General features: G+C 39.6%; 1 protein-coding gene across 4 annotated transcripts; it reads left to right on the top strand.

Moving 5' to 3' along the window:
• Positions 1–1,806: 1,806 nt before the first annotated feature.
• Positions 1,807–15,601, top strand: LOC307031252 (uncharacterized protein). 4 transcript variants are annotated; one of them, XM_079668199.1, is made up of 12 exons: positions 1,807–2,325; positions 2,559–2,677; positions 2,756–3,062; positions 11,949–12,028; positions 12,244–12,302; positions 12,549–12,588; positions 12,669–12,736; positions 12,826–12,935; positions 13,051–13,364; positions 14,143–14,315; positions 14,605–14,819; positions 14,896–15,601. In XM_079668199.1, the coding sequence occupies exons 1-8, from the start codon at positions 2,151–2,153 to the stop codon at positions 12,917–12,919; spliced, it is 942 nt and encodes a 313-aa protein (XP_079524325.1). In that variant the 5' UTR covers positions 1,807–2,150; the 3' UTR covers positions 12,920–12,935; positions 13,051–13,364; positions 14,143–14,315; positions 14,605–14,819; positions 14,896–15,601. The 4 variants fall into 4 exon arrangements, with proteins under 4 accessions (XP_079524325.1, XP_079524326.1, XP_079524324.1 ...); XM_079668200.1 differs by having other exon boundaries at positions 12,826–12,938; XM_079668198.1 differs by having other exon boundaries at positions 12,826–12,972.
• Positions 15,602–16,482: the final 881 nt, after the last annotated feature.

Genomic DNA, 16,482 nt, shown 5'->3' with positions numbered 1-16,482 from the left:
TATTATGCTTTTTGTTCTGTAGGTTTCCGTGCATGGAAACGCTTCTATTAGCTAGCGCTCCAAAACACATTGTACATTGTCGTCTGCGGGGGGGGGGACATCTCTAGCAGGTCACAACAGAGCCGGCCAGCTAACCAATCAGAACAGACTGGGCTCTGGTTTCAGACAGAGGGTGAAAAGAGGTGCTGCTGCACAGGCAGTATGAGAAAAATAAAGAGCTTTTTGAACATTAAAGCATGGAGACATGTCCCAGTAGATACACTACATACGGATGTACACCTGAACATCAGCAGGAGAGGACTCTTTAAAGTAGAGACACTACATACTGATATACACCTGAACATCAGCAGGAGAAGACTCTTTAAAGTAGAGACACTACAAACTGATATACACCAGAACATCGGCAGGAGAGGACTCTTTAAAGTAGAGACACTACTTACTGATATACACCTCAACATCAGCAAGAGAGGACTCTTTAAAGAAGAGACACTACATACTGATATACACCTGAACATCAGCAGGAGAGGACTCTTTAAAGTAGAGACACTACATACTGATATACACCTGAACATCAGCAAGAGAGGACTCTTTAAAGAAGAGACACTACATACTGATATACACCTGAACATCAGCAGGAGAGGACTCTTTAAAGTAGAGACACTACATACTGATATACACCTGAACATCAGCAGGAGACGACTCTTTAAAGTAGAGACACTACATACTGATATACACCTGAACATCAGCAGGAGACGACTCTTTAAAGTAGAGACACTCCATACTGATATACACCTGAACATCAGCAGGAGAGGACTCTTTAAAGTAGAGACACTAAATACTGATATAATAATAATAATAATAATAACAGATTTAATTTGTTAGCGCTTTTACAGGTGCTCAAAGACGCTTTACAGATATAGTGAAGAGAAAAGAAAAGAAAGGAACAACAAATAAATATATAGTTAAAGAGCATCTTGCAGGGTTTTTTTTCTTTCTACATTTATGCTTAAACCTGCTTGGAAATTACAATTAAAAAAGTGAATGTAGGATTGGATATGTTTTACGAGACATAAGGGCAGGAATTCAGAGGGAAAGGAGCAAATTTGAGCTCTGCTCTTAAAAACTGCTTTTTTTAAGGTCATACGTCAAACACGTCATATTACATCACAAAGGGTAAACATCTCCGCTCTCTGAACGCGGGTATTGTTAGTAGTTGGGTTGAGTTGAGCGGTTGTGTTTTAGTGAGCTGGTATTTTTCGTTAGTTTTACATTGTATTTCACCATTTGTAATCATGGTGCAGTATTGTGTTTGTGCAGGTTGAACAAATACCAGCCTGTCAGGACATCGATTCCACAGTTTGCCTCACGGGAAAAAGGACCGGAGCTAGCGTTCGTTCCTGGGTGCATTGTGCATCCACCTCCCTGCAGCACATACTCTCCACAGCTTTATCAGGAAACCGTATTACATCTCTCTCCCCCCCCCTTTGCTGCTCTCTCTCTCTCTCCCCTCCGGTACACGGCACCGTAAGACGTAGTGTGGAGTTGCATTAGGTAACGCTGTGGTGGCTGTACTGCTCCAGCTGTCTCCTTTGTGTTTGTTTGTTTCCCCCTGTCTGTGTTGTTTGTGTGTGCGTGGTGGCTGTCACTCCTGGCTCCCGGCTCAACCTCCACTCTCCTGCTACAATCAGCTGTGCGCCCTCCCCGACTACACACCTGCTTTCCATCAAGCCATTTACAACGACATATCAACGGAGGCTCCACAACCTTTCTCCGCCAGATCGTCAAGTATCTGCCGTATCTTACGGTGGCTGGGAAGTGCAATGGACAATTACAAAGTGTGAAACACTTTAACAAAGCTTGAGACAAATTTACATTTTATAAAACAAAATTACATTAGCAAAAACACTTTTACCAAGGATAAAACAATTTAACATTAACAAAAACAAATTAACAAAATGCAAAACACTTTAGCATTTCCCGAAACACTTTAACATCTCCCGAAACACATTAACATTTCCCGAAACACATTTACAAACCAGAATCAAACCGGAAATGACGTGACGTGACCATAGGACGTGACGTGATTGGCTCAAATTTAAATTTGTTTTGGCGGAAAGACCGAAGGTGCGAGTGTGTTTCATATACAGTCTATGGTGTGTTTACGTTCGGTAAACATGTTTTGTCCGTTTTGTGGAAACAACCTGGAACAAGTCACACGGTTTTGCCTTTCGTGTGGAGGATCTCTGGAGTGTTTAAAGGACACGGACCAGACGGGTGTACCAAGCGCACAGGGGACATCGAAACAGCCGGAAAATGCGAAACAAAGTAAGTGTAGTATTGCGCTAGCTTTGTGATGCTAATGTAAGACATGCAGTAAATAAAAGTTCAATCACAGTTTCATATCAGTCAAATACCAATCCATGTCTTAACGGAATAGCAACGCATTGAGCTAATATGCTAGTTTTTATTTTTAGGTTTTCCGTAAACTTTAATGCACACTTGCTTTTGCTGATTGTTGGAGCTGCTAATTTTTATATTTTTATTGGAACTATTCATAGCAGAACAACCAGGCCGATCCTATAAACTTTTCATGGAGTACAGAAACTCAAAGTCAAAAGAGAAACAGTCTTTTAACTGTGGGAAAGGAAGACTTAAACAAGAAAAGAGACGAGTCCAGGTAAGCTGCATTAATCGTTTCATAGAAATCTCAGTGTCTCTGTGTGTGTCATTACTTATATCTCTGCTATTTTACTAGATAAACATAGGAATGATGTCGCCACAAGGAGTTGATTTAAAGCCTCGGAGAGGGAAAACACTCCCGTTGTTTACAGACCCGGAGGTAGCAGCACCTGCTATACTGGAACGAGCTGTCCAGAAAATGAAAGCCTTTAACAAGGACATGGATGAAGGACCGTACGTCCTTTTGTATCCAGACTGCTCAGAGGTTGTCAATGTGCCTGGTTCAGAAAAGCCATTCACATTGGCAGAATATAAAAAGGACTTAGGAAAGGCATATGCCAGGATCACCCTTTTCATTTGCCTTGAGAAACATTTTAGAGGAGGTTTGTGGATGTTATTATTCAATATTTTAATTGTTTACATGTTGAAGGATTATTTGAATTATTTGAAGTATTAAAGTAACGTGGTATGGCAGGAAAGTTAAATCTGGTATATTCATTTTAATGTCACCTTATATATATTCATGTGTGTTAAATTTGAAGGGACAAAGTATCTTTTCCCTCCCCCAATATATTGAGGTGAAGTCCTTGTGTTTTGAGAAGAGATGGGAGCATGGGACACCCTTATTTGGAGATGCTGCCGAAACTCTGGAATGTTTCCCTCGTAAAAGAAGGGTGTGCGCTACACAATCTTGTAGCAGATGTGTGTGTGTTTTCATTGCAGTAAAATATATGTGCTACAGGATTACTGGTCAACTATACCTCTGTTCTTATTCTTTCATGTGTGGGTACTAAATGGCTACAAACATTGTGGAGAAATTAGCTTAAACATCTTTCATTACTCTATATGAAATGGAAGCAGTTTTTTATGACAGGGACGAGAGAGTTGGGGGAGGGAACACATTCCGAAGAGTTTCAGCATGTCAATTATCAGGGGAATCGACTTGTTTTCAATAGATGTGTGTGGTTGGTTACTTTGTATTAATAATAACAGTATGTGTAAAGGAAGCTGGAAATATACAATGTGAAACATTTTATTTGAAGTAAAGATGTGAACAATAGCTCAAACAAATGGAAGGGCCATAGGTAGGCCTGTGTGAAGTTTGACTATTTGAAAAGCATCTCTAATACTGCTTAAGAGCATAGGTAATGTGTTCCTCGTTGTTATTGATATGAAAGTAATTAACATGTATTACGTATATTTAGCCAACTATAACAACTATATCTTAAAACATACTTTTAACTTGTGTGTGGCAGCCTGAGGCGGGAAGATGGACACAGGGACAAAGGGCCATAAAGGGGATGTGTGTGTGCTGGCTACAAGATGTGAAATAAGATAAGGAAACTTGTTGTTGAGAGCAAGTTCGTACCAGACACCAAAAGGTGTCTGGTCTTCGTCAAACTGAATGAGACTTTTTGTTTCCGGGTTTCTTCTGCTGTGTCGCACTGATTGGGTGCGACAGGCCATGTGTTGGTCTCTGCCAATAAGATGACCTCGGGGGGAAAGCCCGCACACACCTCCTCCTGTGTTTTAGTATGAAAGCCTGTGTTTTCCTTTGGTTCGCGCTCTTGTTTTTCACCGGCCGTTCCTGAGACCTGTCTCACACGGTGGTAGAACCTGAGCCCAGAGTACTCTGCAGAGTGCTTCGTGATTTATTTGTATTTGTATCGTTACTGTTTATCATTAAAGCAGGATTATTGTTTAACTTGTATTCTGGTGTTTCTTAATCCCTTCCTTTTCACGAATTCACCCAGCTTAGCAAACGACACGCGGAGACGAGGTTGGTTTTCAACATCCTCCAAATCTCCAACAAATGGTGACCCCGACGTGATCTGAGTGGGGTGTTTTCGGGGAAGAGACCACCAGCGGCAAGCGGACGAATGGTCCGGAGAAGAGGCCTAGAATAATCTCTGACAACTAAAACGAGGATCCTACAATTGAAAGGTGAGCAGACAAGCCTGTTTCTATCGAAGGTCTGTAATTGGCTAAACTAAATTTTAGAGTTGTCAGAGACATATTCCGGTGTCATAGTTGTTGCGGTGGAATATACAAATACATATTTTAGATAGGTAGGAAAGTTATATAACATAAAAGTGAATCAACGAGGTATGTAAGACGAAGGTGAAAGGCCCCGTACTTTTTTCAGAAAGGAGACGGCTGAAGACTCGTTGGGGGACGTCCAGTGACCGTTTTCAGATGGCATCCAAGAGACGAATCTGAATAACAATTCTTAGGTTCATAGGAATCGAAGTTGAGTTATAAGTAAAATCCAAAGGAGAGTAACGCAACCTTCGAAAACCAATTTTGAAGTGACCGGACCTCATTAATCCTTTGTTCTGTGGGGGTTGAATCTATAAAGCCAAACGTCACGATAAAGAGTTCTGTAAGCCTTGGTTACGTCAGCGTCACATCGTTGAAAGACGGTGTTGAAGCGCGCTGAGAGGCTTGCTAAACTTGTTGGAATAAACATCGGACAATAAAAGCTGAATAGACTGTACGGGGAACATTTTTTCTGTGAATATTTACTGGTAACAGAAACAGCCGAAGTCAGATGAATAGATACGAAGTCATAATGAAAGGAGAATTTTAACGAGAGGAGCGTGAGTTAAGAGCTTACGAGGACAGTGGGTTCAAGCAAAAAAAATTGAATGAAAGGATAGCAGAAGTGTTAATTGTTGAAAGAAGCCCCCCTTTTCCAAAGGAGAGGCTGAGAGCTACAGCAGGGGAGAGAGAAGGGGGTGTCAGTATTTGTCTGTGAGAGTTCCCCCCACCCTTTTTCCTCTCAAGAGCAGCAGCAGCAGCCCGGAGTGTGTCTGCTTGCTTTTTTCTCTAGTGATCTGAACTTGGAGTGAAATACATAGAAGATTAACAGATCAAGGTGTGATTTGAAGTGGTAGATATATTGAAATAAATAAGAAACAATGATTTGCTGCTATTTAAATATAGTCTTTGAGAACTGATTGATACCGTTGCATTGCGTTGTGAATTTCATGGTATTTGTCATTAACTAAGGATTGTACTTAATTATATTCCAAGGGGAAAATTATATTAAATACAGGAACAAAAGAGTAGAAAGTAAAGAGAAGGTTTTTGTAAGTTTGTCAGAGGGAATCTGTTAATGTTTAAGCATGACAGAGGTCCTGCACGAGGTTTTGCTCCAGCCATCTCACACGGTTACACAAAGGGGTGATTTATGAGAAACTTGTGGTCAGGAGAAATGAGATGTTTTGGAAAGTAGACAGAGAGAGAGAGAAAAGTAAGGTTGTTGCTAAAATATAGAGAGTAAAAGTTATATAAAGTTAACTACTATTCGGGAGAATGTCATATTGTTGAATGAGTAACCTAAAATAAGTGAAGATGGTGAAATAGTTTGATTAAGGATACAACCGGTAACTACTGATTAAATACACAGTGATGGTGTACATGAACATTGAGAGTAGATTAAGTTGTTTTGTTCTTCATGCTTTTCACCAGAAGTCATTTGAATTGTTATTATTTTTAAGTAGTGTTGTTTTGTGTTATATTTCTAGACTATAATGTACCCACATGCATGTGGTTTCTTTGTCCCAGTTCATTTTAAAGTCAGCCGCCTCATGGCTAAATCTATTTGACCCCATGAGGTCAAGAGTCATTCTGTTAGACCACCATCTTCTGAAAGACAAATCATTGTTCTTTTGTCACATTTTGAATTAGAAAAGAGTTCATTTTGCTAGATCAATTTATCTATAAATGTTGAAGTGGGAGTTTTGTGTTTGCTAACATTTTTAGGAACGACAACACCAGGAGATGAGTAAACTCAAGAATCCGTAGAGTGTAAATACATTGAAAAAAACACATTTTTATACTCTAACTTTTTGCACATCATAGACAAGGAATTTAGACAATATAAATAAATATTCACCAAAAGTAATAAGTAAAATGGAAAGTAGACATAGGCCTACACTTGAGTCAAATTATATTACTGTGATCTGATCAGTGTGCTCTGCAGGTTTACTACTGTTCTAAGTAACAGTGGGATTTAAAATATTGGAGAAAGTATGGAGATGTTCTTTCGTAGTGTGTGAAATATGTGATGCTTGAAACAGGTATTTCAATTTATAGAAGAAAATGGTTTCCTGAAAGAGTCAGGTTGGGTAGATATGTAACAATGGATGAAACAATTTATAGAGGGAGTTTTTGTAATATCATTAGTAGACATTAATGGTGTTGTTTAGATGGCATTTAGCAACTAAGACAGATAGTATGATTAGAAAGAGACAGAGTGGAAAGGGTTGGATTGATTCAATCGCAGTGTGCTAGATTTCTTATGGATAATGCGTCCCGGGACCTGGACTCCCCCTCTGAGTTAGAAAGGCTACGACCCCGTCCCTCCAAGCAGACAAAAGACCCAACCCAAAAGGAGGCTCATCCTTCTCCATCAAACAGACAGAGAACCGGAGCTGAACCGTCTCCACCTGAGGCATCCAGAACCAAACCGCTTGCTGACAAATACCCTCATCAGTCCCTCAGACAGGGCATGAAGCTGAGCCACGAGATTTGGCACAGGAGCAGAGTGGGGGACCTGAGAGCAGAATCCGCCCTCCATGAAGCAGCAGAGAGACTGTAAAGGGGAGATGAAATGCAAAGCAGTGCAAAGAACAGTGGCATGATGTGGGCTGCAGATGTGACTGGGCCAAAGGCTGCCTAAAAGAGTTACAGCGGATGGATTCAAGAGCTGATGGACTGAAGAGAAGACAGAATCAGAGGAGTTGGCATAGTCGATTTGAAGTGAGGAGGTCGGGGTCACGGCTTGAGACAACCAGGGGAGGAGAAAAGGAAAACGGGAATGAGTGAGTTTACACATAAACACACTTATTCACAAAACGCGCATAGAAGACACCACATTTAAAGAACTTGAATTGACTTGATAAATAAGTAAAGATAAAAAGAGGTATTAACCATGAATTAATCGATTGGTAAATTCAAAATAGCAGTAAAGAGGAAACTATTAATGTAAAATGAGAAAATCATCCTAAAAACACACTGAGGGTTAAAGGGGGAGACATGAGGGAAATATGCACTACACTTTAAGCAGGGGGTGTTTTGGAGTAGCACAGTGTAGAACCATATTCTTCAATCTTTCCATCATATTAATAAATTATTCTTCAAGAGATTTTTATTCATGTGTGAATAAAGCAGTGATTTCATTTGTTACAATATTGATTTCACCATTGTGGCATAGTTATTACCATAGGAGGGCTTTAGGATGGAAACTGTTTTTAATCCTTGATAAAGTAAAGGGTGATGGTTGCATGTTCGGACACCCAAGGTTCCACACACTGCTAAAGAGTTTAACATTGTTTTTAAGTAGACCAGAATTGAAGATAAATGAGTATAATGAGCTATGAAATGCAGAGCTACACAGATCCTAGTAATGTTTTGACTTAAGATAATAGTTATGTACACAAGTTTCTGAATTAGATTTCTTAGACATTTTAATACTACTTAGGTGTAAATAAATTGCAGTAGTAGTAGTACTATTATGAAGTGAGTTTTGTACCAAGTTGCAGGAAATGTGCGAAGCAGCCGTCCCGATGACAAGTTAGAGATATCTGACTTAAAGTGGTAATCGTGAATTGATAAATGATGGCGCTCCATATATGACTGATTTTTGTAGACAGAGGATACTGGCCTATGCTGAAATATCAAAGTCTCTGCAGAGCACGACACATGGCCAATGAAACTGAGACCAAATGACCTTTGACCCTGACTGACAGTGTGACTTGAGAAAAGCACTATCAATGACTGACTCTGGGGCTGACCAAACTTGACTTTACAACCTGACAGTGTGAGTTTGAATGAATTTCTGCATGTGATCAGTGTAACTGCATGATTCTAAAACAATAACTAACCGAGCATGTCTTTGGACTAATACATTATTTTGGAGCTCCATGGGAAACACAGGTTTCCTACAATTTCACACATTTGGAAAAACGCACATGTGACCCGTTTCTAATTCCCACAGGAGTTGGCGGTTTGCAAATGTAAAACTCAAACTAAAATCTAAAGATTCTGTTTCTTTTAGGACTGCCAGCTGGAAATGAACACTTATTTTCCCTGGAGTGTTTACTGTGAAAGATGATGGATATACTTTTGTGAATGATGTTTGGTATTTTCTTGTACCCACTGGTTACCTGAAGGTTTTCTTCCCATACAGGATTTTGTTACACATGTGTACATGTGTACAAAGGGGGAGTGTGGGATATTTTCATTTAGGGACTGGAAGAAACCTGCCGCCCCAACTCAGATGTTCAATCTGACCATTGATTGACAGTTTTAGATTTAACCTGCTCCATATCTGGGGATAAGATAATGTTTGATTAATGTTGACATGTTTCTAATATTGATTGAGTTATAACAGGTAACACAGATGCAGAATCAGTGGCCAAGGGGCTACTGAGAGAGGTAATTCCAGAATGAGAATGAGAAGGTGAACTGTGATAATGAAAACAATTTGGTAATATTTCAACAGGTATTAAAGTAACTGAGGTTTGAAATGTAGAAAGAACATATTACAGCTAAGTTAAAACATAGTAATGTAATGAGATAGAATTTAATTTAGACAACATCTTGTAACTAGCCTGGTAAAGAAGTAAAAGCCATAGACTGTTTAGATCATTATGGGGATGTACATTTAATTTAAAGTCATAATAGAAAGACATTTGATGACAGTATGTTGAATTTCTGTATTCATTTTTCAGCTTGATAATATCCAAGCAGTGACAGGTAGAAGCAGTCTCGCCTGGAAATTATTCACTTTGTCAGTATCATGATTTTAGTTGTTTTTAATCCATAACATTAGTGTGTTCCATTACCAGAGAAGTTAGCAGTTCATATTATATTTAGATTTTAAATGGGATCTCAAAGATTTCATTTATAATAACACAGATGCTTGTCAGGAATTCAGAGCTATTGAGATATGTTATTTAGTTTACCTGAAGATGTTGGGGTTTATTTTGTTGACACAGGCCAAGTATTAGAATTCTGAAGTGGCCTACCAGTGGTGGGTCAAACACCTGAGGGCCCAGAAGCACTGAGCGTAGACTTGAGGGGTGGGTATCAGATTTCTCCACACAGGTTGCTGACGCCAAAAGGGGGACCCGAGGAGCAGGAGGCCGACACAGCGGAGTTCGTCTGGCTGAAGGTCGTCAGGCCTACGTGACTCAACCCCAGGTTCTCCGGCCTCTACAGAGTGACCGAGAGGACATCTCATGCCGTCCGCCGAGGAGCAAAGGGGGACATCTGGTACTACTGGAGCCAGTGTGCGGCGAGGAACACTCCGGCTAGGACCTTGGAGGACATCAGGATGGACCTGGCTATCGTCAACGCGGACATCCCTACAGCAGACGACTTGGAAGCAGGCATCAGCGGACTGGAGGAGAAGGACCTCGCGGACATCCCTACAGCAGACGACTTGGAAGGAGGCGTCAGCGGGCTGGGGGACTTCTCGAGGCAGCAGAGGAGTCTACTTCTCTCTGATCAGATTCATCAGTTCCACCTTTGAAGGAAAGGCCGCATCTCCCCCTCCCTATCAGCTGCCCTTGTTGGCGTATTCCGCTGAGGCGGGGGGGGCCCTGATGATTCAACAACACGCAAGGATGCTGCTTTCTGGCACTCAGGCTCTCACTCTGATAGTTTCTTCATTGTCATTGGAGGTTGTTTTCTGTTCTCAAGGGTTTAATGAAGGGGGACAGACACAGTATTAAAGAAGGACAGTAGTTTTGTTTCAAATGTCTTATGTGTGTTGGTCTCGTTAAAGCGAGACCAAAAAGGGGGAATTGAAGGATTATTTGAATTATTTGAAGGATTAAAGTAACGTGGTATGGCAGGAAAGTTAAATCTGGTATATTCATTTTAATGTCACCTTATATATATTCATGTGTGTTAAATTTGAAGGGACAAAGTATCTTTTCCCTCCCCCAATATATTGAGGTGAAGTCCTTGTGTTTTGAGAAGAGATGGGAGCAGGGGACACCCTTATTTGGAGATAGTGCCGAAACTCTGGAATGTTTCCCTCGTAAAAGAAGGGTGTGCGCTACACAATCTTGTAGCAGATGTGTGTGTGTGTTTTCATTGCAGTAAAATATATGTGCTACAGGATTACTGGTCAACTATACCTCTGTTCTTATTCTTTCATGTGTGGGTACTAAATGGCTACAAACATTGTGGAGAAATTAGCTTAAACATCTTTCATTACTCTATATGAAATGGAAGCAGTTTTTTATGACAGGGACGAGAGAGTTGGGGGAGGGAACACATTCCGAAGAGTTTCAGCATGTCAATTATCAGGGGAATCGACTTGTTTTCAATAGATGTGTGTGGTTGGTTACTTTGTATTAATAATAACAGTATGTGTAAAGGAAGCTGGAAATATACAATGTGAAACCTTTTATTTGAAGTAAAGATGTGAACAATAGCTCAAACAAATGGAAGGGCCATAGGTAGGCCTGTGTGAAGTTTGACTATTTTAAAAGCATCTCTAATACTGCTTAAGAGCATAGGTAATGTGTTCCTCGTTGTTATTGATATGAAAGTAATTAACATGTATTACGTATATTTAGCCAACTATAACAACTATATCTTAAAACATACTTTTAACTTGTGTGTGGCAGCCTGAGGCGGGAAGATGGATACAGGGACAAAGGGCCATAAAGGGGATGTGTGTGTGCTGGCTACAAGATGTGAAATAAGATAGGGAAACTTGTTGTTGAGAGCAAGTTCGTACCAGACACCAAAAGGTGTCTGGTCTTCGTCAAACTGAATGAGACTTTTTGTTTCCGGGTTTCTTCTGCTGTGTCGCACTGATTGGGTGCGACAGGCCATGTGTTGGTCTCTGCCAATAAGATGACCTCGGGGGGAAAGCCCGCACACACCTCCTCCTGTGTTTTAGTATGAAAGACTGTGTTTTCCTTTGGTTCGCGCTCTTGTTTTTCACCGGCCGTTCCTGAGACCTGTCTCACACGGTGGTAGAACCTGAGCCCGGAGTACTCTGCAGAGTGCTTCGTGATTTATTTGTATTTGTATCGTTACTGTTTATCATTAAAGCAGGATTATTGTTTAACTTGTATTCTGGTGTTTCTTAATCCCTTCCTTTTCACGAATTCACCCAGCTTAGCAAACGACACGCGGAGACGAGGTTGGTTTTCAACATCCTCCAAATCTCCAACAATGTTAACATCCTTTACTGCAGAATACATAATAATGTGTTGAACGTTTTGCTTTTACTACAGGGGATGATACCTCAGACTCTGATTCGGATATTGTCATCACATCTAGGAGCACAGCTGAATTCAATCAGGCTGACACTGTGGTGCGTAAATGATTTTATTTTAATTTTCATTTATTTATTTTTCATATACATTTGATTTTAAGCAGGAAATCTATATTCTGGTAAATATTTTAGAAGAACCAACTTGGCAGTTACAATTACTATCAGAAACACTCACAACGTTTCACTGTTGATAGACATATGTGGTAAGGGAACAATAATGGAAGCTGTTGATAATTGTACACTTTTACTCTCAGGTATTTGAATTTGAACCACGAAACAAAAGTACTCCAAAACACAAACTGGAAAATGAAGGGTAAGTTTGTACTTATTTTTACAAAATAAGTAATTTATCTTTAACTGGATGATAAGAATAGGCCACAGCATTTTCTTTGGTGAACATGGATACAAAAATACCAAACATGTCATGTTTAATCTAATTTCAAACAAAAATAATCTGTTATTTATAAATCTTATGGTTCCTCCTACCTCTAAATGTAACTTAAAACTCAACTATACCCTGTATCAAGTTAATAATTTTATCAATTTTATCATGTTTCAGGAAGGCACTTGGACATTCATCCACAACTCAGCCTGGACAGGTATTGAGGCAGATTGTGGAAGCCTGATGTTTCTAATGTTCAGTGTTGTTTTGTTACAGACATTTGTATTTGTATTTCAGATAGTAATATCTGATACTGAGGATATGGGTCCACCCAAATCAAATACAGACAAGACTACTTGCTACAGGTAAGTACAAATGTTAGTAACTCACTTACACGAGAAATACATTTTTGTTTGTAAGATGTTTTAACATGGGAATGATCACTTCCTAACAGTACATACACAGACCTGTATGCACCATGTGTTGAAGAAGAGGACGAAGAGCTGGTTGCAGTCAACATGACGAGTTTATTGGACACTGAAATATAAACGGACAGCTATTACAGTGGCATTACATTTTTTTTCTCTGTACAATATTTCTGGTACAACATTTTTTTTTAAAAACTGTTTGTGCACTCTCTGGAATATCCACTAATAAGGTCACTTTTTTTCCTTTACAGGGAGGAGATGAACATTACATTACCTGCCATTATTGCTAACCTCTCTCAGCCTATTGATCATGGAAGAGTCAGCCGGTTCAACATTTCAAGGGCTAATGTTTGGGATGGAGCAGTCAGAGGTTTCAAGCGTACATCATATTCAGAAAACTGTGACATGCTGGTAAAATTCACTGATGATGCTGGTGTTTTCGAAGAAGGAATTGACTCAGGTGGTCCCAGGAGAGAGTTATTATCTCTACTGATGAAGAATCTGAAAGACCGGCCCATTTTTGATGGGCCAGACGGACGCCGCTTCTTGGTCTACAATGCAAATGGTATGCATACGGTTAGAAGTGTACTAATACAATTGTTAATGATCATTAACCATATATATCATATGACATATGATTTGTTGCTTGAACAATTTTTCCAAAACGTTGAGTTTCATTACAGTACATTAAAGTATATACTAAATAATGTTTTAATTTTGTAATATGAATACATTTATTCACAGCTGTTAGGGAGGATGAATACTACTTGGCAGGAAAGATGATTGCAGTGTCAGTTGTGCATGGAGGTCCAGGGCCACATTTCCTGTCAGAAGATCTTGTACATTATCTTGCAGGCCAGCCTTCATTCAAAGCAACAGTTGATTTAATACCTGATGAAGAAGTAGGGAAAGCTTTACAAGAGGTGAGAATTGCATACAGCAACAGTGTGGTAGGGTGGATTATTATGTAGTTCCTGCAGTGTTTTGAGACATCTTTACTTGACCTTTATCACATACACCGAATTGGCTTCATTTTTTGTTTTGTGATCAGAATCCGAGTACCCTTATTAGTCCCACAGAGGGGACATTTACATTGTTGGAGCAGAATAGAGCCAAAGACAGCTTAATGTTACCTAAGAAGAATGATAAAAAACTAGTAAAGATACACAAACACAATTTACAAAAAACACATCCTGTAATAGAGGATTTAGCAGCCAGGTATATATTGCACAAGGATAGTAGTAATAGTAATATATAAATCTTGCAATGGAACAAAAATGGCAAAAATATACAGTACATGCAGTTATTGACTGGATTGTTTATATCCATTTTATAATCTTCAGATTGAGAATGCTGCCTTAGTGGATGCCTTGCGAGAAATGACCATGAGACACAGCACAATGTTACAGACAGTAGGTTGTCTGAGACATGTGGCTTCTGTTGAAGGAAAGAAAGATATTGTGTCAGACTACCTCCAGTGGTACATTATTGGCCGAAACTCCTCTGTAATTGAGAGGTAAGATCATATTTGTATTCATGTGATTTTTTTTTAAATGTATGTAAGAATTTTTTGTTTAAAATGCCTCATGGTCCCCCTCTTTGGTTTATTCTATGTTTATCTGTTAGCAATTAGTCAGTGTCAAAATGTGTGCCTGTGTAGTATAACTGATATGGGACGTCCGTCTCTCCTTTCCCTGCCTGTCTTGTGCCAATCTTTAAGTGCTCATGCCACCCCCCCTTGTTTTAGGTATTAGGTTATTTAAATGTGACTTTGTGATGAAACATTTTTTTTGTTCACTCTTCAGATTCAAGGAGGGTCTTTCAGCCCTTCAGTTTTTAAACGCACTACAGCAGCACCCTACTCTGCTGGCCCCGGTCCTATGCCACTCTGAAAAGCGACTTACTGCTCTGGAACTTGAGCGACTCTTCAAGCCTGACCTCAGTCCACCAGGGAGTAACAGGAGGCTTAGGGAAAGTCAAACTTTGGGCTACTGGGCAGACTATCTCCTCGATTGTGAAGGTTTGTAAATCGCTGTTTTTATAACTATTTCAGGAAACACATTGCCAAAATGTATCTGAACATGTCTTCTTTGCAGAAAGCCAGACTGCTGTGTCTTTGGAAGATGTTTTGATGTTTGCGACTGGGCTGACTTCACTTCCCCCATCTGGATTTGAACTATCGCCAGGAATAGAGTTCCTTGATGACTCTCCATTCCCAATGGCAAACACATGTTCCAACACATTAAAACTACCACTCCTTGACGCATACAATGTGTTTAAGTCCCAAATGGACTTTGGAATGCAAGATTCTCCAGGATTTGGCTGTTTTTAAGTCATGTGACTGGATGACCCATAGAGTACAGACTCTATGAAGGTTGTTCATAGAGTAAACACTCTATAAAGGTTGTTCATATAGTTGTTGTTAGATGTGAACGTGTTTTTTTTTTTTCTCACAGCTCATGTTGTCCATTCAGTTTGGGACAAAATCAAAGTATTGTTCTATACCTATACAATTTTTATAAATACTCTGAACTTTGCTATACATATTCCACATTGCCACCCATAGCTTCTTTTTTGTAAATCAGTCATTCATTCTCAGGTTTCCAGTGAGTCCACATGGTTGAAATAAGACTTATACAGAAATGTTCTTTCTGCACACAATTACGCACACAACATAACCTTGTTTGTGCTTGCTAATTGGAGCGTTGTTTGTTGTTATTCCAGTTATATTTTATAATGATTAAGATATTTATGTTATGACTATGCTGTGATTTGGTGCTGTATAAATGACATTGAAACAAATATGGTGATTGGCTGGAAACAATGTTCATTTCAAAATGCTGTTTTTATTTAAAAATGTATGGGAATATCTTTTTTCTAAATAGGACCAGTCTTCGGATGAACAGGTACCATAATCATTTGGATACATCACAGGGGAAAGAGTAAATGCAGTCTGACAAACCATGAAACCAAGCATTGTTGAGCCCTGAAATCTGATTTGGAGTGGTGAAACAGTGCTACTGTACTTCTGAATACCTTTTCGATTACTTTATAACTGAGCATATTCTTTCAGCTTCATGTACAGTTCTGATGCAGTCTCCCAGTTCTCTGGCTTCTGTAGGTCATTGCGCTCCATAGCAAAGTCCAAGTACTCCTGCATGTTTTGGTCCCCACATGGAGCTATTGACAGGCTTGTCTCAGGAACAGCATCCAATTCTGCCTGTTCAATCTCAAATCCACAGTCCCTGGAGCCAAATCTATTTTAAATAGAAGACATAGTATTTATTTACATTTAAGATAAAAACACAAAGAAGTATCAATCCATCACCAATGTACTACCTGTGTGGCAAGTAGTACAGTTCATTGGGCACTCCTCCTGGACATGATGCTGTTCTGGAAGGGCGAATCCTGTGACTGTTCCACAGTCTCACACACTCATCCAAGTCCTTCTGAATAACATAAACGAAGCAGAATCTCAGAAGGCACTGATGCTCGTGACTTCCGTTGAAGTATCCAGCATCTCGGAGGTCTGCAAATAGCTCCATCCAGAACTGAGACCTATAGAAATTGATATTTTTTCAAGTGAATTATTAAGCAATATACAACAATTCTACAAATTACATTAAAAGGTTACCAGTAAAATCAACAACAAATCATTGAGTGTCTATTTCATAATTTATTTG

This window comes from Notothenia rossii (assembly GCF_949606895.1).
Source record: "Notothenia rossii genome assembly, chromosome: 3".
Classification (NCBI taxonomy): Eukaryota; Metazoa; Chordata; class Actinopteri; order Perciformes; family Nototheniidae; genus Notothenia; species Notothenia rossii.
The sequence above is the reverse complement of the archived record's forward strand: the minus strand, read 5'-3'. Positions and strand labels throughout refer to the sequence as shown.

Excerpts from the sequence above, each read along its gene's own strand:
- LOC307031252 (XM_079668199.1), top strand. The coding sequence starts at position 2,151 with ATGGTGTGTTTACGTTCGGTAAACATGTTTTGTCCGTTTTGTGGAAAC. Across the intron at positions 3,063-11,948 it reads TGAGAAACATTTTAGAGGAG|GGGATGATACCTCAGACTCT; the intron begins GTTTGTGGATGT and ends CTTTTACTACAG. Across the intron at positions 12,029-12,243 it reads TCAATCAGGCTGACACTGTG|GTATTTGAATTTGAACCACG; the intron begins GTGCGTAAATGA and ends TTTTACTCTCAG.